The sequence below is a fragment of the Nerophis ophidion genome, linkage group LG06 (assembly GCF_033978795.1).
Source record: "Nerophis ophidion isolate RoL-2023_Sa linkage group LG06, RoL_Noph_v1.0, whole genome shotgun sequence".
Lineage (NCBI taxonomy): Eukaryota > Metazoa > Chordata > Actinopteri > Syngnathiformes > Syngnathidae > Nerophis > Nerophis ophidion.
Window position 1 is genome coordinate 69736500 of NC_084616.1, and position 13153 is coordinate 69749652.

At 42.5% G+C, this 13153-nt stretch overlaps 1 protein-coding gene across 1 annotated transcript in view; it reads right to left on the bottom strand.

Annotated features, from left to right (window-relative positions):
- Positions 1-11: 11 nt before the first annotated feature.
- Positions 12-13153, bottom strand: part of LOC133555183 (bone morphogenetic protein receptor type-2-like) — a 109781-nt gene continuing 96639 nt past the window's right edge. The window contains exons 12-13 of the mRNA XM_061904738.1: positions 9742-11069; positions 12-3506 (exon numbers count right to left, since the gene is read on the bottom strand). Of these exons, the coding sequence (XP_061760722.1) occupies positions 3253-3506; positions 9742-11069 (1582 nt within the window). The 3' untranslated portion in view covers positions 12-3252. The remainder of the gene's footprint in view (positions 3507-9741; positions 11070-13153) is intronic.

Genomic DNA, 13153 nt, shown 5'->3' on the forward strand with positions numbered 1-13153 from the left:
TACAAAAACGGTTAAATATTTCACACATTTATTGAGATTTATTTCTGCAATAATACCTTGACATTTTTATTTTTTTTACAGAAACTGTATTGAGCAAATGTAAAGCAATGGAATCAAAGGCCATCAATGTGCATTGACTACAACACAGAATCCCATAAAAGTTATGCAAATAAATGTTTTTTTTCTTCTTACATACAAATTACAAAAACAGAAATGAATTTTTGTATTTTCTTTTTTTTTTTTTAATCGGTCCTGACGTGGCACAGAGGATACACGATGAAAACAAGCATTGAGTGTACAGCGCTGGACTCCAGCAAAGCAACTTACTTAAACGCACAAAACACAGAATCACCCATTCAAATACCAAGCAATGTAACCAACCAGTAGGAACAGAAATTATATTCAGCGTGCTTCGGAAAGGATTTGGTTGTCTTTCTTTTATTTCCAGCACACTTCCAAAGAGCACAACAGGTCTTGTTGTCTCTGGGTTGTAATTTCCGTCACATCCAGAAAGTTAAACAGAAGTCAGGTCGCACTGGGACAAGATTGTGAGCACACAAAAAAGATGCCATTGATAGTGTGATTGTGGGGAATAGGGGTGATAAAGTTCCAGGAAAACGCTTCCTGTCAGATGAGCTTGATTGTTTATACCCTCCTTAGGAAAAAGAGAAGGATTGTCATTTGTTTCTCCTTAGGGGTGGGTTCACAAGAGTAGCATGAAGCATGACGATTGTGACTAATCATAAGTGCAAAGAAGATTGACATATTTAAAATATGGGTTAAAAACAATGTCCAAAATAACAAGGATGCTAAAAGAGCAAAAGCATCTAAAATCTAAATGTCATTGCACAATTACAATGATAGCATGAATCAGGGATGGGAATGAAGATTTACAAAATCAGCTGAAATTTTTTAAATCCTAAAACAGCGCTTTGCGGAACGCCGCACAGCGGCCGCACCCGAGTGCACTCGCCTGGCATGGCCCCCCAGAAACATTTTGAAATCTATGTTAGCTTAGGATGCATTTCCTGCTATTTTGAGTCAAAATCTAACAATATTCTCCTGACCAAAATTTCACATTTATTAGCAAATATTTTCATAAAAACGTGTTATGAAATTTATGTATACAAGTTTACACATATATCAAATTCTTGCACACTTTTGGATTATAGACAAAAATAGGCCAACAAATGGATTAACCAGAATTCAAAATACACAAATTTTGAAATACATAAGATCGTGTATTGCAGGGGTCGGGAACCTTTTTGGCTGAGAGAGCCATGAAAGCCAAATATTTAAAAATGTATTTCCGTAAGAGCCATATAATATTTTTATAACACTGAACACAACTAAACGTGTGCATTTTTAAGTAAGACCAACATTTCTAGAGTATAATAGGTCTCTTATTCTTTGTAATAACATTGTTATTCTGAAGCTAACTGTGGTGGGGGCGTGGCCTGTGGGCCTGCAGCAAACTTGGGTGTCCCAGGACCGGCCTCGAAATCAGCGACAGGTGCGTAGATGGCCCACCTGGGCCTTGTTATCTAATCACCTGTCGCTCTGTTATAAGCAGCAGCCAGGAGGAGAGACGGGGTGGAGGCTGGAGCCAGAGCGCGAGCGAGAGAGAAAAATACAATTGCTGGAAAGCAACTGAGAGACTTATTGAAAAATAAAACAATAATATAACCCCGAAAAGGGCTCTAATGTCGGTGCCTGATGGTCTGAAGAACCCTCAGGAGGGCAAGCCCCACACTAACCAATAATAAATAAATTACTACTTACCATTGACGCAACTTCTTGAACATAAAAAAGCATGATAATGTTTTATATTTTGAACGGTATTTTTAACACTGTGATTACAAGTGGAATTATTCTTTACTTATCGTGTTAAGGAATGTCAGCTCAGATTTATCCGAGAGCCAGATGCAGTCATCAAAAGAGCCACATCTGGCTCTAGAGCCATAGGTTCCCTACCCCTGGTGTATTGTATCTCTGAATGGACTCGTCTGTCGTAGATTGGTGTGAGAGGAGCCGAGTCGGAGGTGGGAGGCTTCGATACTTGATTTGAGGCTGCATTTGTGACGATGTTTGACTTGGGCTTAAAGGCAGATCCCAGTGAAAAATTACTTCTCCGTAAACTCACTTTACTTAGAAGCCTTGCTAATTTCTCGTGGTCAAAGAGTGCCACCTTTCCCCGAGATCCATATTTCACAACGTCCTTGCAATATAAGCACTGAGCACGTCCCGGTTCATCGCACTTTGCAATGAAATCGCTAATCAGCTCGTCTACTTCTACGATATTGTTGTTAATCTTCACCTTCAGTATGATGGATATATCGAGCCATGCCCAGTTCCACTTGTTTCTCACGCCCTTATCGATATCTTTCAATGATGAAGCATGTCTGAAACTGTTTTGTCAATAAAGAAACGTGTTAATTGAGAGCTACTGTGTTTTCTTTCCAGATTAATCGCCGATAAGCACAACCAATATAAACAGAATACGAGTTCAGAAACGCTCAGAATAATTGAGGATCAGGGACTAGATATAGTCGGCAAACGACGCGTGCAGACGACTATAACGGGCAATGTCATTGGTTGATGTCGTCAGCTGATAGTAGAGCTAGCCAATCTGGTGCCTTCACACATTGGCATTATATTACATAAATGACCTTGGCGGCGCCAAAATCGGCGGAATTCCGCGGAAAATTCCCATCCCTGATGAATAGTGAAGGACAAAATATGTTGCGTACAATAACAAAGAAATACAAATGAACAGTTTTGTCTTTTAAGACCGTTTCTTCTTCTCAACAGGGCTTTGCACGAGTCCAAACAAAACAAAAAAAATGAGCGCTTTGATTGTATTTTGCCGCCATGTCAGGAGACCATGCGGCCGTGCAGTCATGATGGGACAGAGCGGGACCAAACGGCGATTTGGTCGGCTCAAAGTGCACGCGGAACTAAAGGACTTGGCTGCTTGTGAAGAGCGGACGCACACGACGATGATACGATGCAGGATGCGGGTGGAGAGAATGCTGCATAGCTTGGATTCAGTTTAAAGCAATGGTGTCGTCAAAAAGACACAGCAGCGAGACCTTAACTGCTGCACGACCAGATTCGATTCTTAGGGCACGCGACTCCCCGTAGCTTCCTCTTGCTGATTTAGAGGTGAGCAGACCCCCCCCCCCCCTTCCCCTCCCACCCCGAAAAAAATGCTCAGTTGGTTTGTTCAGTCTTCATCAAAGGGTGGTATGCTCACACGTGTGTGTCGCCACGCTCGCCGACAAAATCTCCGCCACGGAAATAGATGGCTGAAGTGGACTTGGGCCGATTGTGGCAGTGGCCTTGGCTACGACCAGACCCGTTGTTGTTGACCTCAAGGCCCCTGGCGTCTGTCGAGATGACCCACGACGTCGGCCGCCATTTCTTCAGTGAATACGGTGTCTTGACGCGTTTCTTGATCTTTTCGCCTGTATCTAAGGCGCTGTCTGGCTGCCCCAAAACCTCACCTGCAAACAGGAATTTACAGTCATTAGCATCGCCATTTGGACAGATTTTCATGATCGCATGTAATACCAGTGAAAACATTAAGGTGGTCCTGCAATTGCTAAACTAACATTTCTTACCTACTAATTTTTGCTGTATTTGGGATTTGCACAAGTCCCTAACGTTTGAAATCAAACCATTGCAGAGTTACCGTATTTCCTTGAATTGCCTGCCATGAATTACTGCCGGGTCAAACTCGTGAAGTCACGAGTGACACTTCCCCTGTCCATCCATCCATCCATTTTCTACCGCTTATATTGCGGGGGGCGCTGGCGCCTATCTCAGCTACAATCGGGCGGAAGGCGGGGTACACCCTGGACAAGTCGGCACCTCATCGCAGGGCCAACACAGATAGACAGACAACATTCACACTCACATTCACACACTAGGGCCAATTTCCCTCCATCCATCCATTTTCTACCGCTTATTCCCTTTCGGGGTCGCGGGGGGCGCTGGCGCCTATCTCAGCTACAATCGGGCGGAAGGTGGGGTACACCCTGGACAAGTCGGCACCTCATCGCAGGGCCAACACAGATAGACAGACAACATTCACACTCACATTCACACACTAGGGCCAATTTCCCTCCATCCATCCATTTTCTACCGCTTATTCCCTTTCGGGGTCGCGGGGGGCGCTGGCGCCTATCTCAGCTACAATCGGGCGGAAGGCGGGGTACACCCTGGACAAGTCGCCACCTCATCGCAGGGCCAACACAGATAGACAGACAACATTCACACTCACATTCACACACTAGGGCCAATTTCCATCCATCCATCCATTTTCTACCGCTTATTCGCTTTCGGGGTCGCGGGGGGCGCTGGCGCCTAGCTCAGCTACAATCGGGCGGAAGGTGGGGTACACCCTGGACAAGTCACCACCTAATCGCAAGGCCAACACAGATAGACAGACAACATTCACGCTCAAATTCACACACTAGGGCCAATTTAGTGTTGCCAATCAACCTATCCCCAGGTGCATGTCTTTGGAAGTGGGAGGAAGCCGGAGTACCCGGAGGGAACCCACGCATTCACGGGGAGAACATGCAAACTCCACACAGAAAGATCCCGAGCCTGGATTTGAACCCAGGACTGCAGGAACTTCGTATTGTGAGGCAGACGCACTAACCCCTCTGCCACCGTGAAGCCACTTCTCCTGTCATCATTTTCAAAATGGAGGAGGCTGATTTCAATACCGGTAATTTGAAATCGCATAAAGGGAAGAAAATTAAGAGCTATTCAGTAAGATTTAAAGTCAAAGCTTACATCACACTCAAATTTTTACTGCATACCTTTGGTAAGTGGCGGAGTGAGAAGAGGTTTTAAAATAATTAGCGCATGCTTACTTTTGCCGTATGCCTTTGGTAAGCGCAGGAGTGAGAAGAGGTTTTAAATGAAATAGCGCCCCGGCGGCAATTCAGGGGAAATACGGTACTTAAAAAAACAATCTTGCCTTCCTTGCTACTTCCTTTAAACGGTCCGTTTGGAATTTTATTCAAGTGGGAAATTTTGTTTAAGTCAGCAAATTATCCATATACAGTAAATTACCTGTGAGTCAACCTATTCTAATTTATGTAAATCCGGCTGTGCTACATCATGTTGACGATGAAACCCAATGAAGGAAAATGCTCCGTTGGCCTAACTATAATAATAATAATAATAATAATGGATTAGATTTATATCGCGCTTTTCTATTGTTAGATACTCAAAGCGCTCACAGAGAAGTGAAAACCCATCATTCATTCACACCTGGTGGTGGTAAGCTACATTTGTAGCCACAGCTGCCCTGGGGTAGACTGACGGAAGCATGGCTGCCAGTTTGCGCCTACGGCCCCTCCGACCACCACCAATCCTTGGGCAAGTGTCCTGCCCAAGGACACAACGGCAGCGATTTGGATGTCAATAGATGGGAAGCGAACCTGCAACCCTCAGGTTTCTGGCACAGCCGCTCTACCCACTACGCCGTGCCGCCCCCAAACTAGCACAGGTCACGGCACAAACCTAAAAGTTAAAGTACCAATGATTGTCACACACATACTAGATGTGGCAAAATTATCCTCTGCATTTGACCCATCACCCTTGACCACCCCCTAGGAGGTGAGGGGAGCAGTGGGCACCAGCGGTGCCGCGCCCGGGAATCATTTATGGTGATTTAACCCCCAATTCCAACCCTTAATGCTGAGTGCCAAGCAGGGAGGTAATGGGTCCCATTTTTATAGTCTTTGGTATGACTCGGACAGGATTTGAACTCACGACCTACCGATCTCAGGGCGGACACTCTAACCCAATGGTTCCCAAACTTTTGCAGGCTGGCGCCCCCTTGGCTCCCCAGTGAATTCCTAGCACCCCCCCCCAGACACATGTGGAAACAAACACCTCTTTCTTGATATTTGGTATGCTGCAATTTGAAAAGAGAAAGTTTAAACACAAATGTGTATTTCACAAATAAAACCCAATTTAGTAAACCAATTTATTTTTTAGCAGTTTTAACTGTCTCAGCAACATAGAATGGTAAATAAACATTCCACCAGTAACCTTCATTGTCTCACACTTAATATTAATGGGATGGATGTGCTTGGTGCAGGGACATAAGCTTCTCAACATCAGGCTGGAACTCACTAAGAAGAAGTCGTAGATCCCCGCGGTCAGTAATTTTCAGTCGGTTTCTTTGCTTGGAAAGAAGCAAGGCGACTGCACTGAAGCCCCGTTCTACTAAATATGATGTTGGCGTGTGGTAACCGGACCCTGATGCGTCGTCCACTGACTCGTCCTGCTGCACGTGTTGTGTACAAATCGTCAAACAAACGTTCGAACTTCTGACTTCGACTTCGGACTGCCGCCCCCCTACCGCCCCCCTCTTCCTCACCGCCCCCCCAGATCTTTCCACCGCCCCCAGGGGGGCGGTACCGCCCACTTTGGGAACCATTGCTCTAACCACTAGGCCACTGAGTAGGTTTTAGCCTCATCGGAAGTAAAAACTGCTTTACTTTTATAGTTTATGGCAATTTGCATTCCACTGTGAAGAAGTCGCTTCGAGTGTGTGCAAACAGGAGTTCTGCTTCACCCACAACCTTTCACAAAAAAATGGATTTTGAGAAAAAACTACTATAAATGGCAATGGAGGAGACAATGAAATGGTAAGTAATTACAGTAGGTTAGAAATGTGTGCATGATACATTAGCAAAGTGAGCTGGAGTTTTGTAGCTAGCTTAGCCTTCTACTGTGGGACAATTGCATCACTATCTTCCAGTATATTAAAGAAGGAATTCCCTAAAAATATTTTTAATTGGATCAGGGTTTGTTTGATCTGATCTGTGTTTGGCAGTGGACCAGTTAGCTTGGAGCATGTTTTACTTAGTAGCCAACGTAACAAGAGTAGTTAGCGTGGGGGCGTTGTAAGGAGGGTTTCATTTGCATCTAACAACTTTGCTTCTAAACGAACCGTTTTTAGAAGCAGCCCAAAAGTGGCCCAAAGATAGGCCATTACAGCAAAAAATAAGCAACATTTTGACCATAGAATCATCATTACATGTTATGTTGACCAAAATGAAGTGTTGTAAAAATGGGAAAAAAAAATCCTATTATGACTCTTTTAAACAAAGGGTATAAATATATTTGTAAGGAGACTCAAAATTGTCCGTAGGCATGAATGTGAGTGAGCGTGAGCCGTTGTTTGTCTAAATGTCCCTGCGATTGGCTGGTGACCAGCTGGGAAATGCTTCATCCCTAATTATGGTTAAGCGGTATACAAAATGAATGAATGTAAAAACTAACATTTTAAAATACTGTTCATATCTTTCTAAGAAGGCGAACTTAAAAAATCAGCAGGGGATCAGACACTTTTTAACCCACAGTAAATAGTCATGAAAACATTTGTTTGTGTTGGTTATCATCAAACCTTAACCCAGTGGTTCTCAATCTTTTTTCAGTGATGTACCCCCTTTGACCCCCTTTGAATTTTTTTTTAAATTCAAGTACCCCCTAATCAGAGCAAAGCATTTTTGGTTGAAAAAAAGAGATAAAGAAGTAAAATACAGCACTATGTCATCAGTTTATGATTTATTAAATTGTATAACAGTGCAAAATATTGCTCATTTGTAGTGGTCTTTCTTGAACAATTTGGAAAAAAAGATATAAAAATAACTAAAAACTTGTTGAAAAATAAACAAGTGATTCAATTATAAATAACGATTTCTACACATAGAACTAACCATCAACTTAAAGTGCCCTCTTTGGGGATTGTAATAGAGATCCATCTGGATTCATGACCTTAATTCTAAACGGTTCTCCACAAAAAAAGAAATCTTTAACATCAATATTTATGGAACATGTCCACAAAAATTAATATTGCATTGTTGCATTTCTTTTCACACTTTATGAACTTACATTGTTGGAGTATTATTCAATAAAAATATTTATAAATTATTTTTAAATTCTTGCTATTTTTCAATAAATATATTTATAAAGGATTTTTGAATTGTTGCTATTTTAAGAATATTTTAAAAAAATCTCCCGTACCCCTTGGCATACCTTCAAGTACCCCCAGGAGTACGTGTACCCCCATTTGAGAACCACTGCTCTAAAAGGTGAGCTAAGGTGGTGTGGTGTTAGCGCTCTTGCCTTGCATCATGTACACACCACCTTCCTTCAAAAAATCTAGCTGTCAACACTGAATATTGCAATGTTGCATTTCTTTTCACAGTTTATGAACTTACATTCATATTTTGTTGAAGTATTATTCAATAAATATATTTATAAAGGATTTTTGAATTGTTGCTATTTTTAGAACATTTTTTAAAAATCTCACGTACCCCTTGGCATACCTTCAAGTACCCCCAGGGGTACGCGACGCCCCATTTGAGAACCACTGCCTTAACCAACAGACTGTTTTGATAAGAAGCTACAGATAAAAGATCAAATCTCAGCACAATCCTGTTATTAAAATATTTATATATATATTTTTAAAGTCATTTGTTTATACAATTGTTTTGGTTGAATCACAATGAGCTTATGGACACCATTCTACTATATTATAGGCTACAAACAGACTTTTACTCAAGTGAGTCATCTTCAGCTTAGTAAGATTGTACATGAATTAAAGCGATTTGCTCATATAATAGCAGCAATCCAGCAACCCGAGGGCCCCTGATTCAAATCCAGCTTCTATCACCTGAGTGTGTCCTTGGGCTAGACACATCACCCACTTTGCTCCCAGTGCCACTTACACTGTGTATGAATGTAAATGAGTGTTTGGTGGTGGAGGCCGTAAAGGCAATTTGGCAGCCACATTTCCCTTAGCTGTAGCTACAAATGTAGCTTACCACCACCATATGTGGATGTGAAGTGAATGAATGATGGGTTCTCAGTTATCATTCTGTATAGCGATATCATATCAGTGTCTAGAAACGCGCTATATAAATATAATCCATTATTATTATGTGTGTATTATCCGATTCTGACTTGCAAAAAGACAGAAATGTATGTTTATTTTGAGAGTTTTAACAAGCAAATGGCACCTATTTAGCGGGATGGCAAGACCCCCTAAAACAGCGGTCGGGAACCTTTTTGGCTGAGAGAGCCATACAAGCCAAATATTTTAAAAAGTATTTCCCTGAGAGCCGTATAATATTTTTTTTAAGACTGAATACAACTAAATGCGTGCATTTTTAAGTAAGACCAACATTTTTAGAGTATAATAAGTATCTTATTCTTAATAATAACATTGTTATTCTGAAGCTAACCAACAATAAATAAAATACTTCTGACCATTAATGCGACTTCTTGAACACGTGCGGTAGAAACCGGATGAATGCATTAAAATGCATGAGAATGTTTTATGTTTTGAACGTTATTTCTGACACTGTGATTACCAGAGGAATTATTCATTACTTATCGTGTTAAGCAATGTCAGCAGAGATTTATCTGAGAGCCAGGTGCAGTCATCAAAAGAGCCACATCTGGCTCTAGAGCCATAGGTTCCCTACCCCTGCCCTAAAATAACAGAATATGAGGTGTTCCATTATGATTTTATAATTACCAACTCAATCTGTCTGTTCTTTATTTAATTTTTTTTCTGGAATCTGAAAATGATATCATGATGACGTGTTCTGCTACCCTTAATTGTGTTACATTAAATGTAAAAAAATTTAAATTAGAAGAGGTCATTGTGATGGATACCAAACATGGATTCTGGTTTCTCACCAAATGAGGCTAAGTCCTGCGTGGTGAAGGACAGGTCCAAGGAGTTGGGTCTTTCAGGTCTGCGAGCTCTGGGCTGCCTGAGCATGGAGTCCTCTCTCATGGTGACCGGGAAGTCTGTGGCTCCGGGACGGGGCCCCATGCTTTCTCCCGTGGGCCCGCAGACATCCCCACTTTCGGCCTGGGCACTTGTGTCCTCGTCTCCCCCTTCGCTCTCTCCGCCACTCTCGCCGTCGCCGCAGTCTGTGTTGCTGTTGTTGTTGTTGTTAGTGTTCGGTCGGGCTGAGCGCAGCACGGCCATGCTCGAAGACACCTCGCTGGGATCTGGCTGCTCCCGGCTTAGAAGTGGCTCGTGTTCGTCTGGGCTGGCTGTGATGATACCAAAGCTGAGGCGACTGTCTTCGGACCGTAACACTCCAGTTCCATTCGGAATTAGATTGGATCCTCCAAAACCTGTATCGCCACCTGTGGCCACAGAAGGGATGGTGCTGCTGATCTGACCGTTAATGGTGCCATTTATGCTTCCGTTGGCATGCACGTCTTGCAAAGCAGGTATGTTGTTTATGGTTGTGCCCTGATGAGCCTCAGCCGCCATGTTTGGAACTGGTACTCCTCCACTGTTTATTTTTGATCCCTCCACCTGCCGTAGGTTGGATTTTCCAGACCGTCCAAACTTAAATCTCAGTGAAGAGGATGATGACTCCTTCTTAGTGGGCTTGTTGCGAAGGGACAAACTGGATGGTCTTTTGGGCAGATTCTGCTGCTTTGGTAGAGGGAAGATGGTGGCAGGCATAGAAGCAGCAGGGTCTGACATGCCTGATGCCTCATTGGCCATCTTGATAAGGGGATACAGCAAGCTAGAACTGCCTGGGCTCAGCGGGTCTGGTGAGCAGAACTGCTTTTGTGAGTGCTCCATCAAGTTCTCGTCGGAGCTCTCCTTCAGGTTCTTGTCCACCTCTTTAGGGTCAAGCTTGGTGGTCTCCAAATCTTCCTGGGTTAGGTGAAGGCAGACAGGGACTGTGGCTCCCCCTGATGTCCCTTCAGACTCAGAAATAATCGTGGTGGTTGTGGTAGAGGCAGAGGGGCTCCCTCTCAGGCCCAAGCCAGCTCCACTGGTGCTGCTACCTTCTGGGCTTGGCAGTCGGGCATTTGCTTGCTGCTGGCGTTCTTGGTTGATGGAGTTCCTGTTTCTCTCCCCGACTCCGACCGCCACTCGTCCGCTTGCAGACCCAGTAGTGTCGGCCTGTGTGTTTTTAGCCACACCCTCATGCTCTTCAATGTAGGTGGAGGAAAGGTCAGCATATGGGCCGGACTTGGGTGTCACACGGTTTCTGAATGGAAATAAAGAGGGCATTTAAATAGCTGGGGGACAGTTTTGAATATATTACATTGCATATTAATACAAACTACGGCAGCAAATAAACTCGCATACAGTAAGTGTCAAACTGTAAATCTTAACATGTCATAGTCGTAGCATGTGGAGATTAACCATAATAGCTAATCCATTAAATCAGGGGTCCCCAAACTTTTTTACCCAGGGTTAAAATATTTTGGCCGGGGGCTGGGCTGTATATATATATATATATATATACACACCAAAATAGATACATGGATGATACAGCAGAGGATTGGGAGAATGTCATGTCAATGAAACCAAAATAGAACTTTTTGGTATAAACTCAACTCGTCGTGTTTGGAGGAAGAAGAATACTGAGTTGCATCCCAAGAACACCACACCTACTGTGCAGTACGGGGGTGGAAACATCATGTTTTGGGGCTGTTTTTCTGCTAAGGGGACAGGACGACTGATCAGTGTTAAGGAAAGAATGAATGGGGTCATGTATCGTGAGATTTTGAGCCAAAACCTCCTTCCATCAATGAGAGCTTTGAATGGTTGACCAAATAGTTATTTTCCACCATAATTTAGGAATAAATTCTTTGAAATTCCTACAATGTGAATTCCTGGATGTTTTTTCCACATTATATCTCTCACAGTTAAAGTGTACCTATGATGAAAACTATAGACCTCTGTCATCATTTTAAGTGGGAGAACTTGCACAATCGGTGGCTGACTAAATACTTTTTTGCCCCACTGTGTGTGTGTGTGTGTGTAAATAAATAAATAAATGGGTTGTACTTGTATAGCGCTTTTCTACCTTCAAGGTACTCAAAGCGCTTTGACACTACTTCCACATTTACCCATTCACACACACATTCACACACTGATGGAGGGAGCTGCCATCAGGAGCAAGGGTGAAGTGTCTTGCTCAGGACACAACGGACGTGACGAGGTTGGTACTAGGTGGGATTTGAACCAGGGACCCTCGGGTTGTGCACGGCCACTCTCCCACTGCGCCACGCCGTAGTAGGGGGTGTATATTGTAGCGTCCCGGAAGAGTTAGTGCTGCAAGGGATTCTGGGTATTTGTTCTGTTATGTTTATGTTGTGTTACGGTACGGATGTTCTCCAAAAATGTGTTTGTCATACTTTTTTGGGTGTGGCACATATTTGTAACAATGTTAAAGTTGTTTATACGGCCACTCTCAGTGTGACCTGTATGGCTGTTGACCAAGTATGCATTGCATTCACTTTTGTGTGCGAAAAGCCGCAGATCTTATGTGACTGGGCAGTGCCGTTAGGGTTTATTGGCACTCTGTACTTCTCCCTACGTCCGTGTACCACTCCGTACAGCAGCAGTTTAAAAAGTCATGAATTTACTTTTTGAAACCGATACCGCTAATTTCCGATGATACATTTTAAAGCATTTATCAGCCGATAATATCGGTAGTCCGATATTAATATCTGATAATAATATCGGTAGTCCGATATTATCGGACATCTCTAATACTATAAATAAATGAAAATAAATGTGAAAATTTCACAAGGTGGCACCCTTTTTTTGACACTTTTTGTCTATATAAATAAAAACAGTGCTCATTTATGAGGTTTAGTCTTACATATAGGACTGCACAATTATGGGCAAAATAATAATTAAGAAGATTTTTTTATCAATATTGAAATCATGATTATTAATAATGATTATTCATTATGTTAGGGGTGTGAACGCGACGCCATCACGTCATTTGTAATATTTAATAAAATTGCTCTATATCTTTTTTTTTCCTGAGGGAACTCTCCTGAAGGAATCAATAAAGTACTATCTATCTATCTATCTTTCTATCTAAAAGTTATCTATAGATGTAAAGAAAAATATTTGTGTTTTTGTTCATTAATAGTATCAGCGTGTTAGGTTTTTTTATTACACGATGCCTTCCTTTATCTCTATTTTCACATTTTCATAGAGAGGTAGTTCTTAAGTTATGCACATACATGTACATGTACATGTACTAATGGGTGTACATCTACATGCTGTATCTGGACCAGTCCATTGAACGTTTGAGCAGAAATGTTTCAT